Genomic DNA, 14,681 nt, shown 5'->3' on the forward strand with positions numbered 1-14,681 from the left:
TATAAAAAAAAAATATATATATATATGTGTGTATAGGTTCTGTCTGTGAAAATATGAAGGTTCGCTGGTGAAGAAACGTGTCACCGGAAGTGTTTAGAGCTTGGGGGGGGCGGTGTGACGACACGCTCTGATTAAACACACGCAGCTCGCGCTAGTAGCCATTCTACAGATTCCCGCCACGTGCAGCTGAGAACGAACCCCCAGAGGAACCATTGTGTCGGAGCGGGCGAGACCGGGTTCAACGGTGGACACACGATGAAGACACAGTGACAACGAGGGGCCAGCGTTTCACCCGAGGTGAGCCCGCTCCGCCGCTCCACATCACGGTAGCTCGGTGTCCCAGTCGAGGGGGACGTTTGACACGCTGAGGAGGGGGGTCAGGTTTCCTCTTCCTCACTCGTGTGAGGCTGGAAACGCCTCAGTGTTGTTACAATAACTCCATTAGCAGGGTTCTTTCAAGCTAACTGTTTGCATTCAGTCAGACACCAGCTCCTGTGCGGATGAAACAAGCTGGACGTGGTTTTATTCCGGTTTATATTTCAGTTATGGTGGCGGTGTGTTAGTCTTGTTGTTGAACTGCAGTGTGCTACACGGTGAATGCTCCGTATTCATATAGTAGCACACCTACTATGAGGCTACATGGACGCTGGTGCTGTGTGAACACACGATCCCTGTAAAAACTGGGAATCTAGTGAGTCAGGAGAAAGGACAGGGAAGTCAGAAGCAACAGGGAGCAGAACAACTGAGTCAGTTTTAGTTTGAGGTTCAATTCCACGTGATCTCATGGATGTGCCATTAATATTGTTATTTTTCTGGGTTTTCTGCCACCATGAAACCGCTTTTACTTGGTGTTTTGATTTCGAAACCTCATTCTCTAATATAAAAATGATGAGATTATCACGATCAGGTCTGGATTTCAAGTGTGCCAAATCAATCAGTGTGAAAACACTGGAACAAGCAGCGCTGGTTTCCTTCCTTTTTGCTCATTGAATCACGAAATGAAAACAGATTTTCAGATTTCTTTGTACGTTTGTTCGAAAGGAGAATCCAAGATTTTGCTGTGAGCACTCAGGTGCCTCATGTTTCTCCTGATCATGTCTGGTAAACATACGAGACCGAGGGTGGTGTCCTTTATGCCTGATGAGGCAAAAGTGTGATTTGTCAATATGGGCTATACAGTTAGAATTTGATTCGGAACCTGGAGCATGCTCCACACAACCCTCTCTCTGAGCTCTGCAGGTAACTCCTCCAACCTCATGGCTTGGTTTCTTTTACTTTGAGTTGCTGCACCTCGTGAGCAGGAGTGTGCCTTTTCCTGTCATGTCGAACCACGAACCATGTAGACACACCTAAAAGATGACTAATAGAAGTGGGAGGTACCTGAGTTACATTTCTAAACTTTGTCACAAAACGCTCTGTCTCACAGTTAAAGAAACTGAAAAACTATTCTGGGATCTGCCCCAGATTCAGATCTGCACTGAAATTCTATGGGTTTTCCCCTGACCCGTACCACATCCTCCCACTAAGTTTCATCGTAATCTGCACAGAACTTTTTGCATTACCCTGCCCACTAACGAAGCATACCCAGATGAAAACAAAACCTTCTTGGCGGAGGTGGAAAGTTTTCTGTGGCTTACGTCACATCTCATTTTTTTTAAATCAGTTTTTTGAAATGGTACAGAAGTCTGAACAGTGGGACCCTCATCAGAATTCACCGCAACGTTTTTCTTCACCCTGGATCATCATTTCTCATCATTATTTGGAGGCAAAAGAGCGGAGAGGGGTCATCCGGCGAAAACAAACATTGAAGACAGCTGGGACAGAGGTAGTCAGTAGAGGGACAGTGAGGTTTTAACCTCATGAGTACTTGTTGTGACACGACTGTACGAGTTTAACTTGATAGACAAATACTGTAAATACACGTGTGGAAAGAAACACATAAATAATATTTGCTAGATCGACATTATATAGTAAGACGTCAAGGGACAAAGGAAGGTTTTTCTCCTAAGTGATTAGAAAGGCAAACACAAATAGTGCTTTAGTGCCCGGGACCAGAGCAAATAACTTTTGTGTTAACGCAGCTGTTTTCCCTCCACACACCCCCACATCTATGTCTCAAGCTGAAAAGCCTGTGTCTGCACATCAGTGGGTTTCTCACACTTTCTGAATATACTGACAAAAAGTCATTATAATCCAGGAGTTATTGTCTGCGCGGTGATATTTGTGTTTGTGAGGAGCCGCTGCAGTCTCAGGGACTGACATCTTAAGACTGATTTGTGAGCCACCTCGAGGTTTCCTGCAGGTCTGGCACATTTTTCTCCAGTTTTTCATGTTTTCCTCAGTGATGTGGGAGGTGCCCCTTCTCTTGTCTGTCTGGTACATGTTGTTACCAGCGAGGGAGGGGTGGATTGACCCAGGACATAAATAAGGTGGAGGAGAAGGTCTAGAATGCTAAAATGTGTTTTGTCTGTCCCCAGGTTATTTGAGCTTCACTGGCTTCACTAATAGAATGTTCTCGCTTTCATTAGCTGTAATAGTACTCGTATTAGGTAATTGAGGTTGGAAATTGATTAAACAAATGAATCCAAACAAATCTTCATCTTATCTTAAAGATTTGAAACCTTAATGCTCTTCAAGATTCAATTTTCAAGATTTCCTTCGTGCCACTTTTCATTTCCATTAGACACCCAAGCTTTTAGAATTTTCACAATCAAGCAGAAAATAAAATGTGCCAATGTGATAAATATAAAAAGTAACACTTCTTCATTAAAATGTCAAAAAACCTTTGTGATATATTTTGTTGACTTGACTTTACCAGAATGTTTCCAACAGTATTCGAAATCAAAAATAGTTTTCAAGGCAGAGGGATTTTTTATCTTGAATTTCGTCATCAGTTTTACTAATCGCATCAGGTCATTTTTTTTCATTTGCAAATGTAGTGAATACAACAACTCCCATGATTCCACGCTGCCTCCGACGTGATCAAACTGTGTTCTTTGTTATTTTTCGGATCGAGAGACCCCTAGTGGCTGAAGTTACATGTTCTACCTTTAAGTATGGGATCTTTTAAATCATCTGGTCCTGTGACTTCAGTCTACTAATATTTTAGTCATAAGATAGACTCATACACACAAGATGTGCTGTTGCTTAACATATTCATTTCAAAACTAACTCCTACTTAAATTGCTACATAACACTGACAAGTGGTTGAATAGCAAGAATGGACACTTAGTTATAAACATATTTCAGGGGCTTATATCAGGCTTAGTGAGATTACATCAGCTGACATTCCTGTTGACATGGGGGGGGCTGCACAGAACTTCTGTTTTCAGCCTTGACCTTAAGTTTACTCAGGATATGTTTTCTATGTCAACAGGAGTGTGTCTCAAAACCAAACCCCTGCTGGTTGTTTGATTGGTTTTTGTTAGTGATCAGTTGGGATGTTAATTATTTTTATTTTACCTCCTGCTGATGCTGATGATCCTTCCACGATATGTTGGTAAAATAAACACAACATATTGTAGGTCTTGTCCATGATTAACCAGAACATTGTGATTAGTTCTGCTCTGCTGCATTAAACAGGCTTTCAAGTTAGACTGCAGTGAACTTGACTGATTGAGTTGATTTTCTTCAAGCTTTGAAAACCAACCAAGGAGTGTCCCATTGTCTCACTGAGATGCAGGTGGAGATTGTGTAGCCGACCATCTCACCAGGAAATAAACAGGCCTTTATTTCTAGCCTTGCTTGTAACATACCTGTGATCTTTGGAAACCAGAGGTCATTCATGTCTGGTTACACCTGTTTGTGTTTGGAGGAAGAAGGAAGTGTCAACATGACTGAACAGACAAAGGAATAGAAAGTATTCTAAGTATTCTACTATTATGTAGTAGTAGAAAAGTGCAGTCAGCTGAAAAACTATGTGCGCGAGCCACATACTATTTCAGAGCTGCACAACGTATGTAGATAGATGTTTTGAGCTGTATTCAGGAAGTAGTCCAGACTCCCAAGGTATACTTGTGTTTCCAGTCTGATCCTCCAGCAAGTCAAAACAAGCCGAGCAGCCATTCTGCACACTCAGTGTGAGGGCTTCCTTTTCAATCCAGGGAGTGGATTCTCATGTTCTTGACTAGAGCACACATTAAAACAGGTTTTGTTCCGTGGCCTCCGGGAGCTTTCTTCAGTGCCAGTTAGAAATCGGTCAGGCCGTTGGATTGGACATATACACTTGCGCTATTCCAAATGCCTCAGGGTGCATTCACACCTACTTTGTTTGGACCAGACTGTCAGACTGCAAGTTACTTTATTCTAAGTCTCACAGGCTCATGTGATGTAACACAGGAAAAGTCAATGTGAAACGATGCAAAGCTCTTATGTCCAGACTCATACCACACCAGTGTACTTCACTGGACCACCCCTCACAGCCTCCTGTCGGAACGAAAACACATTCCTGCATCTCACTCGTGAAACCTGCAGAGGATTGTCTTGAGAGCAAACGTGTGTGATCAGTTATCCTCAGAAATGTGGCTGACCTTTCCTCTCTGCTGTTGCCCTCGCAGTTTCACCAGAACCTCCTACATCAGGATGAAGGAACGAACAGACGCTCCTCAGGATCGGTGAGTTAAAACTAGATTCAAACAAGAAACTCATCATTTTGCACTTGGTCTTTGAAAACTAGACATTAAACTAGAATTGCACTCAGTAGAGCACATACAGCTATGGCCTCATGATGTTTTTGTTACAAGTTTTTAGCCCTACTTGTTAATATATAGCAGCTGGAGCCTTTCTTTATAGTGGCTGCCTGTTCTTTAACAATGAAACTGTAATGCAGTGTCCAGTTCAATCATATTCACAAATCACAATTTGTCTCACAGGGCAGTTGGGTGCTGTACACCTTTCTTCGAATAACACTTCTTATTCACAGGGGCTGCTTGGTGGGAATCAGTTTCTTCATTTTGGGCCTGGGAACACTGTTACCATGGAACTTCTTCATGACTGCTTCATTGGTAAAAACATTATACTTCTCCTTAATGTCCTTCAGGATGAATAAAGTATCTTTCTATCGATTGATCTACTTCTGACACATGATGCATGAAATGTTTGAGACTCAATTCAAAAAATACCTTTCCTCTATAGTGACTTTTAAGACTTTTCACTTAAACCTGAATTGTGACAATGGTCTAATGCACAATAAGCGGTAATATCTGTATTTCAGGAAGATTTCTAAAAAACTACATCATGTGATGTAAGTGAACATAAAGGATTGGATTTGTCAGAGATGGTATTAAGTGATTTGTGGACTTTCGTGTTATGCATTCTGGGTGAAGGGTGTTGTTTTGACCTGCAGGGGACCCATAAATCCACTAGCCTGTCATGTGGCTGAAGGCACGCGCACACACACACACATGTTCACGGGATGGAGCAAAGCCTCTCTTTACATAGATGTCAGCTACGTGTACAGCGCCGAAACAGCACTCTGTTTCCTGCTGAAAGCTTTGACACTTAACAGTCAGGGATATTTTCAGCTGCTGATAGAAGATGTAAGAACACTGCAGGTCTCACGCAGCAAAGGAAATGAGGACGATTATTTCACTGTTGCCAGAACCACATGTATCTGGATCCGTGCTCTAATCAGCCACCTGGATTTTAGGAAAACTGTAACTATTAGTGTTGTATTATTATTATTATTACCCTTTGCCACTTTGTGCTCACTCCTTGCACTCATTTATTATCTGCCTTACCTCTTGCGTATACTGAAATATTTGACTGCCTGTTTATATTAAAATCAGTTATCTTCCATCGTTGGTTATATAGTATTTAGTCCCAATTTCATGTCTCCTTATGTGAAGTTGAAGGAGAATTTGGCAGCGACGATCTAATATCTGTCCTACTGGGTTTGTAGTATTTCCAAGGTCGCCTAAACACAACAGAATGGAGCAACGGCACAGCGGTGATCCGCAAAGAGTACTACTTCAACAACTGGATGACCCTCCTCTCCCAGCTCCCCCTGCTGCTGTTCACCCTGCTCAACTCCGTCCTCTACCACAGGTCAGTGACTGGGTTCCAAGTAGAGATCATGTGTCCTCTTTGGGCCTGGGCAGTGTTCAGAAACTGTTTATAAGAATGTAAGACTCTTGTTTATCGAGGAACAGAAAGATATTCAGTTGGAATAACGCACCTTGCTTGTAAACACTAAATGTAAGGTGTTAGCTTTTACTAAGTGTCTTTTACAAATATATTACTCAGTGTTTTCTGCTAATAATCTCGTCTCTAATTTTCTAATTTGTGCTTCCACCGTTTGATCTTATAGTTGTGGCATAAAATGCAGTTCCCTCTCTCACGCGAGGACTTCTCTTTTACTCCAGTCTGTGAACCTGTCACTCAGAAACCACTGCTACCACCATAGATTTAATGAATTCTGTGGAATTAAACACTGACTCAGGTGTATTTTCCCTCCAGTTAGATTTAGAAGTCAACACGCTTTCGGTTAAATCACTAATGTCAACTGTTTTTGTTTCAGGATATCGGAGGCGGTGCGTATCGCAGGTAGCCTCGTTTTTATCCTGCTGCTCTTCATCCTCACAGCAGTGCTGGTCAAAGTGCCGATGGAAGCCGAGCGCTTCTTCTCAGTAACCATGGCTACTGTCTGGTTCATCAACTGTAAGTCAGTGCGAGCGGAAGCCTGAAATAGCTGTCGAGAGTGGCGCACAGTTGAAAAAATGTTGACTGGCACAACACTTGTTCTCCCTAGCGTTCGGTGCCGTGCTGCAGGGCAGTCTGTTCGGCCTGGTGGGTCTGCTGCCTCAGAAGTACAGCACCATCTTCATGAGCGGCCAGGGCCTCGCAGGGACCTTCGCCGCCGTCGCCATGCTGCTCGCCATAGCCAGTGAGCCACCCACACAAAATAGCACAGGGTGTCTAATCCCCAGTTGCCTAGGAACAGAGGACATTCAAAATGCATGTAGAGCTAGTCAAAACACAACGGCACCCACAACTCAAAGACACTCAGAGGACTCTGCTCGTGCCGGATGCCTTCGAGCAGTTGTATCTTATCTTGTATGCTTCTTCCTCCCACAGCTTGTGGTTAACTCTTGTCTTTGTGCTTTGTCACTCAGGTGATGCAGACTCTGAGTCAGCAGCGTTGGGTTACTTCATTACACCATGTGTGGGAACAGTGGTTACACTCTTAAGCTACCTGCTTCTACCTCGCCTGGTCAGTCAGCTCTCAGCTCTGCATGGCTACATCAACCACAATCCATTCAACCTCACATAAACTATTTTAAATCCACTCTTTGTTAACGCTGTAACACTGTCGCACTGAAGCAACTGTTGGAAATGAAACTCAATTATTAAATACATAACCAGGCTTTTTAAGATAGTTTGCTCTAGATAGTTGGATACTGGGGAAAAAAACTTTAAAAAGCTGTTTAAATCTGAGTAGATTTAATGTTTTGGGATGATTCAATTCCTGGAAGGGAAACAGAAGCAAAATGATGGCAGGACAAAGTGAATTTAATTTCAATGGGAATCACCTCGTTCAATTTTATCCGAGTTAGTCAGCATTAAAATGTTGCTCTTGCTTTTCACAAATCCCTCTGAACCTGTGCTGTGTTTCAACAGGATGGGTCATGTTTGTACCCATGTAATCTTCTTTGTTTGTGTATTTTCCAGCTCAAAGGTTTAACTTGTGTTGTCTGTCGTTTCCATGCAGGAGTTTGCCCAGCATTATCTGAAGAAAAGCAGCAGGTATGAGGCAGGCACCGCAGACGAGCTGCTGAAAGGTGAGATGACCGAACTCACCCTGCACACTCTTAAACAAACTCCCTGTGCCGACTCTTTGAATTATTCATTCTGTCTCCAAGTGACAATCATTTCACCCACTGACTTAATATTAAAGTGTGAGTTCTTTAATATTTATAGGATTAAGATGATCAAACATTGGTTTGACAGTGAGCGAGCGTGTGTTTTCTTTTCCAGTTCACAGTTCTTTCCTTCAGTCCGCTTGAATCAAATCAATTCAGTGGAACATTATGTTATTAAGTCTATTGACCCTCGGTTTATCCAATTAGAGTCGCAGCAGCGCTCGAACAAAGACAGAGCCTGTTACACTGACACACAGTCCCACACACACACTCCGCATAATCTATGAATGCTCAAAAACCCAAAGACAGGCGCTGACTCGCATCCCAACCAGAAGCCATATTTTCCCCCAAGCTGACAATGAACAGTAAAGTTTTGTATGGAAAAAGAACAATGGACTTATTTAGTCTCAAAATTTGCAGAAAAGAAATACTCCCTCATTACGTACGGTTTTGTACTTTAATTTTGAGACAGCATTAAGACGTATGTACATATTCAACTGCAGAGAGCAGCACAGCAGAGAACAGCAAGCTGAACGGGCATGCTAATGGCTCGGTGAGCAGCAGCGGTCAAACCGAGACCTCGGTGGACGCCAGCCCGGAAGAGACTAAGCAGGCCTTCCTGTCGCTGGAGCAGGCGGAGAAGACACAAGCCAAAGCCTCCGTCATAGAGGTGTTCAAAAAGGTAAATCTCAATGACACTACGACAAGCAAAGGTTCTGTGTGTCAGGTATTTCAGTGTAGTAACTATTTATGTGTTCACATGTTGTGGGAATAATCCGTGAAATGACTTCCTGACTAGGAAAATTGACTTGATCTTCGTTGATCTTCTTTATTATGTCAATCAATGAAAGAGGATTCAAGTTGCTGTTAAAAGGCTCTGAACACATGAATATAACATGATTCGTTTACAGCGTCCGTTGTTTTTCCCACCTTCCGATTTTCGAAAGCACGTGAACAAGCCAAAGTCAGAACAGTGACTTCACAACTCAGGGAAACGGGACCTTCCGAGGAGCACATAAATGCACATTTAGCCCTGTTGTGTGTGTATAAGCGGTTTCTCTCCTCTTTACTTTTCAGATCTGGGTGATGGCGTTCTGTGTGACCTTTGTGTTCACAGTCACTCTGTCTGTCTTCCCTGCTGTCACCGCAGATGTCAGAACATCATTCCCAGGAAAATGGGGTATGACTGAGCCTTTGTTCAACTCCGGTAGATTCCTGCTGCAAACAACATGCACATACATGATGTCTATACACACAGAAGACCAATCAATCAATCAGTTTTTAAATGGATTGTCCATATCCACAAATTAAAATTTGGCTTATAGGCTTAACAATGGAAAAACTACAACAAATCCTGTTTAACGAGAGAAAGAAATGCCCAGACCTCAGAAAGAGACTCAAGTGAGGGATCCCTCTCGCCCAACAGATAGAAGTGCAACAGAGCACATCAACATAATAATCATATCTACAACATTCATTGCAAAGGACAGTGTCTAACATAAACGGAGAGATGTACAGTAACAAAGTTTAAAGCAGAGATCACTTGGAAGATCTTTACACTCTTAAAAATGTGGCCTGATCTCAAATCCTCCTTTGTTCTGTCTTTCACCAGAGCGCTTCTTTCTGTCAGTGTGCTGCTTCTTAATGTTCAACATCAACGACTGGCTCGGCCGCACCATCACCACCATCGTACGCTGGGTGAGTATCTGTGTGTTTGGGAGAGATTCAATCAATTACATCACTTATTTCAATCGTATAATAATCAGACGACTCTTTGTAGCATCTTATTGTCCCAACAACTTATTATATTATTTTCGATTTTCTAGCTTTATTTTGATTCTTTGTCAAATCTAACCAACTAAACTAAACATGTCCAGCACAGACATCTTTTGTGTAAAGATACATTATTTATGAAAGACAAGGTTGGATAATGTTTTGAAGACAGACATGTTTTTAATCTAATATTTAATATTCAGACATATGCAAACTTATAATGGGCACCTTGTTAAATTGCTGCTTCGTTCGACATGAAATTACAATAATATCAATAATAATAGCATTAGCGCCACCTCAACCAGCTACAACATTACTATAGATGTTAAAGCCTGAGTAAGAACATGAATTCCTGTCAACTATATAATAATATAACAACTTGAAAATGGCCATTCTGCACAGCTCGTACTTCAAAAACCACTTTTTACAGACTTACCGGTAATAATGTCTTTTTATCTTTATGTTTTTAACACTTTTAACCTTTTTATTGGTATATATTTCCTTTAACGCAATGTTGTGTTCTTCCTTTTGTGTTCCGATTATTTTTTTTTTTTTTTTTGTGACACCGTCTTGTTTTTATTAGTGTGACTGACTTTGTGCGATTGCCCCTCTTTCTGCTTTGTCTGTCAGAGCACTGTAAACTATGAACCCTGTTTTTAAAGGAGCTATATAAATCAAGTTATTATTTTATTTTTAAACATTTCGACATGTGTTTTAGTTTTATAGTTGGGTATTACTTCCTCCAGAGATATTAAAGGGAAGACGACCTTGATTTAAACAGCAGATCTCTGATGGCTGATACATTTCCTATTGTGTTACATTTCATACAGCGGTCGACCTCTATTGTATCCAGTTCTGTGTTTACAGACCATTCAGGTGAGAGCAGTGATTAGAAACTGCAGCAGTGAGTTATGGAGGGAACGTGACGCACTGCCTCTTTGTCCTTGACTGGAAATGACCTCAGCCGTCCTCCAGTGGAACAATAATACAACATATTAAACTGTGGCTGGACGCTTGACGGGATCTCTCTCTCTCGCTCTCTCTTGTCGTTGTCACAAAGTGGCAGCACGTTTTTGTTGTTTTTATGTTGTTGTGTCAGAAGGTCACGTCTCTCCCATTCGACAACAACAGCCCACATCCAAACTACCACTGATTTCTGTGTGATCTTTTTTTTTTTTCTGTCTGGTTTCTGTCCATCCTCCTGCAGGATACGAAATCACAGCATTATCTTTTTTTATTGCATACAGGAATGTTTGTTCCCGTGCAGACACTTTGAGCTACAGACTGAGGTGCTCTGCAGGAGATATTTGGAAATATGAATCTTCTTAATGCTCTCACCTTACCAAATGTCATCTTCTCATTCTCTCTCATATAAACTCATCTTCCCTGTCGTCTCCTCTACAGCCTCGTAAAGAGTCTCCTCTGTTCCCGGCGCTGGTCGTCTCCAGGGTGGTGTTCATCCCTCTGCTGATGCTCTGCAACGTCCAGACTCGCTCCTTCCTTCCTGTCTACTTTGCCCATGACGGTGTTTTCGTTGTCATCATGGCTCTCTTCTCTTTGTCCAGTGGCTACTTCGTCTGCCTCTCCATGTCCTACGCACCACAGTGAGTACACACCCTTTGATGCTGAATAAAGTAAAAATAATAAATGGTGTAGATGTCTCTCCGTAATGGAAACAACATCCCACCTGCTACTGCAGTTCTGGACATTTGACAGCTTTGAGTATGACCTGTCTGTAGGTCCACGTTCATAACACACTGTTTTTTGTGTTACTTTGGGGTGTGGACTGTTTGAACTCATTGTGTTATGCTCTAAGATAAAAGCTACTGAACTGTCTTAAAGTGAAAGAAAAAAGTTAAGTAGTTAGAATGTGACTTAAAACTTTTGACTCAGTCAAGCCATGAAGCTGTGGAAAGTGATAAAACACAAGTTTTAAACCATATTACTGGTTCAGGATGAACTCATTTAAAACAGACCATGTATTGACACTGATCATCCACAGAAAGAAAACCAGTTGCCTGTTTATAAAGAGTAGCGATGATTCATCTTTAATACATCTTCCCTCACCCCCTATCCTGTGTTAATGGTGGACGCTGCCGCTAACTATGAAAACTACTGTGCAGAGGTCATAACAGAATTACTAAGTCACTCCTACCTGATTTCATTAAAACCTTTAAGGATTATAAACCATGATAGTTACCATGCTGCAGCAGCCAAGTCTCTGAGTCCTTGAACGCACCAACAATGTGTGTTGGTGTCAAATCACCCCTAGATCGCCATGGCAATATCACATCACTGTGACAAAACAAACTGGCTCGATGCTCACTGTGTCGACTCAGCAGTCTTCTGAACATGATCATGCGACTTATTAATTGGTCAAGATTGGTCATTAAGTGAAAGTTACATCTCTCTCTCTCTCTCTCTCTCTCACTCACTAACCAGGTTAGTGGAGCTGAAGGACGCAGAGACTGCAGGAGCCCTGATGACCTTCTTTCTGGCCCTGGGTCTGTCTTTAGGAGCAGCGCTGTCCTTCCCCCTGAGAGCGCTGGTGTAGACTCTCACACACACACACACACACACACACACACAGACACACACACACACAGACACACACACACACACACAGTAGAAAAGTTGAAGAAAGGTGTTTTTTTTCCATCAGTCAGATCGTGAAAACCGAGGACGCTGTAGAAAAAAAACCACACACTCAATTCATGAAGTGTTTTTGGTCATGAATGACACTGTTCCCCTCAGATGTAGGGATAAGGGAAATGTTGCATGTTACCTGAAGAAAAGATTTCCTCTGTGTTCATTTCTCGTACGGTTGTTTTTATTGTGTTTCTGCATTTTTTTGGTTTACAGTATTTATGTTTAGATTGGCTTCTTGATTGGTTCAGGGCATTGAACATCGCTGATCACGTGTAGATAAAGGGAATCCTTAGCGATACACATTGAAATTCATTTCCATGTACTGCGAGATTTACGCATCGTCTTCGTTCTTGTGGCCACAGTTGATCTTTGTTTACACTCTGTTTGGCTTTTGATATGAGTTTTTGTTATTTGACTGACGGCGTGAATTATAGCAATGGATCTATCTACCTTGTGTTAGAATCAATACATTAGCTATTTTTTGATGAAAGGAACTTTCTAGGATAATTTTGTCTTGTTTTTATAATGAACTAGCACTATGCTGCAGATGTAGAACAAACCGTTTGTTTAAATGTCACGTAATTTACCGATGGAAAGTTAATGAGCTGCCTCATGGACATGGATGGATAATTGAAAGAGCCAAAGGGACACAGGCTCATGGAGCCGAGGGATCAGGAGGCCTTGACAAAATGTGGATTTAGAAAAACCTGCAGTGTGTTGTTGTTTTCAGTATGGGGGTTTTGGATCTAGGAGGGGTGGGGGTGGGGGGGGGCTTTACACATGTTTTTTCCCAGGGGCCCCAGAATCCATCCATGCTCATGGGGCCCTGTGTTAGTGCCAGTTTTTATCCTCCTCCACACTCCGGTCCCTCTTAAGCATTTAGGTCACTGCTGCCATCTACTGGTCAAGAATCCCCTCTTCTTTTTGATTTGAACCTAAAAACCAGAAATAAACAGTGGTGCTGGGACATCACAGGTTACTACTGTCTGACTGGAAACACAGTCGATCGCAGCACTCTTCTGCTGACACAGACACATCACGTAGAACTGACAGCTCCTGACTTCCAAACCAAGATGTAGGTTTATTTGAAAGTGAGTTTTTAAATCTGGAGCTCCTCCTGAGGAACCCGGGCAGCTGCACTTTTCTGTCTTTGACGTACCAGTGTAGGGAAGCTGTAGTTATTTGTAAGCCATTACAAACAATTTAATAAGTTATGAATATTAGAGTCCTCGTAGAAAATAAGAAACAAATGTTTCTTCTCTGTAGAATATTGTAAAGATATTTATATCGGCAACATAAGAATGTCAAATAGTATTGTTGTCGTTTTTTTAAGTTGCTACCAATGTGCTATGCTCCAGGTACAAATCTCAGTTTTTCCATTTTTTATTTGTAGTGCACATCTTCATGTCTAGAATTGAACTTAGTGATCTTTAATGGTTTTTTATAACAATCTGTGTGGATTGAAAAGTGTCATATAAGCCTTTATTTTTATTACTATTATCCAAGTGCGTGTTTTTATTTTACTGACAGTAAATGAGTGGTTGTTAGAGTACATATGTCAATAAGAAAAGAATTGTCTTCAGCTGCTGCTTCAAAATTAACCAAGGGCTGACTCCAAATGGACGGAGTAATTGGATTTTTATTTGATATTAAAAACGTTTAATTTGTTGTGTGACTTAGCACTATGAAATGGACAAATACAGCAAGTAGTTGTCAAGGTACAACGGAGTATTGAGCCATGTTGAGAAAAACAATTCCGACATTTCAAAATAACAGGAAAAAAGCTGTAATATAACTGACTTTCTTCTCAATTAACAACTTTATTCTCGCATTCTCTGAATCTTGGTTACTGAAATATGAACTGCATCTTAGAGGAGATGTTTGTACATTGTACATTTCCTCCAAGAAAATACTTTTCGGATCTCAGTTCATGTGACAGTGATTTTGACATGACGCTCCTAATGTACGATTCCCTGTCGAAAACAAAACAAATGTGGGTCCGACTTATTATTTTAGTTTCGGTGATTTCATATGTCCTTTGTACAAGTGGTGTTTGAAGAATGTGCAGAGAGTGATGCGATGTGGGCACGCTCTCAGGCTGTGTACGCTCCGTAGTCGAAGCTCTGCCACGCTCGGCCTTAACGATAAAACGGTTCACATTGTGTTTGCATCATGTTCGATCATCGTTGAAGACACTGTTTTTCATTTCACAAAATCCATCCTGTTGTGTTTTGTCTGATCACGGCCGCAACATTGCAGCTCACATGTGCTCCAGACAGACTGTGACAGAATGAGTTACAGTAAAGGGAATCTATGCCTATGCATGTTCATTATGTATGTGTACAGATGTGGCTGAAAATAAATGGTTCCAACCAGCTGTGTCAGGGAACAATTCATTCA

General features: G+C 41.6%; 1 protein-coding gene across 1 annotated transcript; it reads left to right on the forward strand.

The window, feature by feature from the left end:
• Positions 1 to 106: 106 nt before the first annotated feature.
• LOC109637687 (equilibrative nucleoside transporter 2) lies at positions 107 to 14,654 on the forward strand. The gene is made up of 13 exons (XM_020100230.2): positions 107 to 297; positions 4,557 to 4,613; positions 4,922 to 5,003; positions 5,900 to 6,045; positions 6,518 to 6,657; positions 6,749 to 6,883; positions 7,113 to 7,210; positions 7,709 to 7,778; positions 8,363 to 8,541; positions 8,937 to 9,039; positions 9,472 to 9,557; positions 11,037 to 11,236; positions 12,075 to 14,654. Exons 2-13 carry the CDS (start codon positions 4,582 to 4,584, stop codon positions 12,184 to 12,186), a joined length of 1,383 nt encoding a protein of 460 aa, XP_019955789.2. The 5' UTR covers positions 107 to 297; positions 4,557 to 4,581; the 3' UTR covers positions 12,187 to 14,654.
• Positions 14,655 to 14,681: the final 27 nt, after the last annotated feature.

This window comes from Paralichthys olivaceus, chromosome 22, assembly GCF_024713975.1.
Source record: "Paralichthys olivaceus isolate ysfri-2021 chromosome 22, ASM2471397v2, whole genome shotgun sequence".
Lineage (NCBI taxonomy): Eukaryota > Metazoa > Chordata > Actinopteri > Pleuronectiformes > Paralichthyidae > Paralichthys > Paralichthys olivaceus.

Coding starts and splice junctions, on each gene's coding strand:
- LOC109637687 (XM_020100230.2), top strand. CDS start 4,582: ATGAAGGAACGAACAGACGCTCCTCAGGATCG. Junction 8,542..8,936: donor TCATAGAGGTGTTCAAAAAG/GTAAATCTCAAT, acceptor TTTACTTTTCAG/ATCTGGGTGATGGCGTTCTG. Junction 11,237..12,074: donor TCCATGTCCTACGCACCACA/GTGAGTACACAC, acceptor CTCACTAACCAG/GTTAGTGGAGCTGAAGGACG.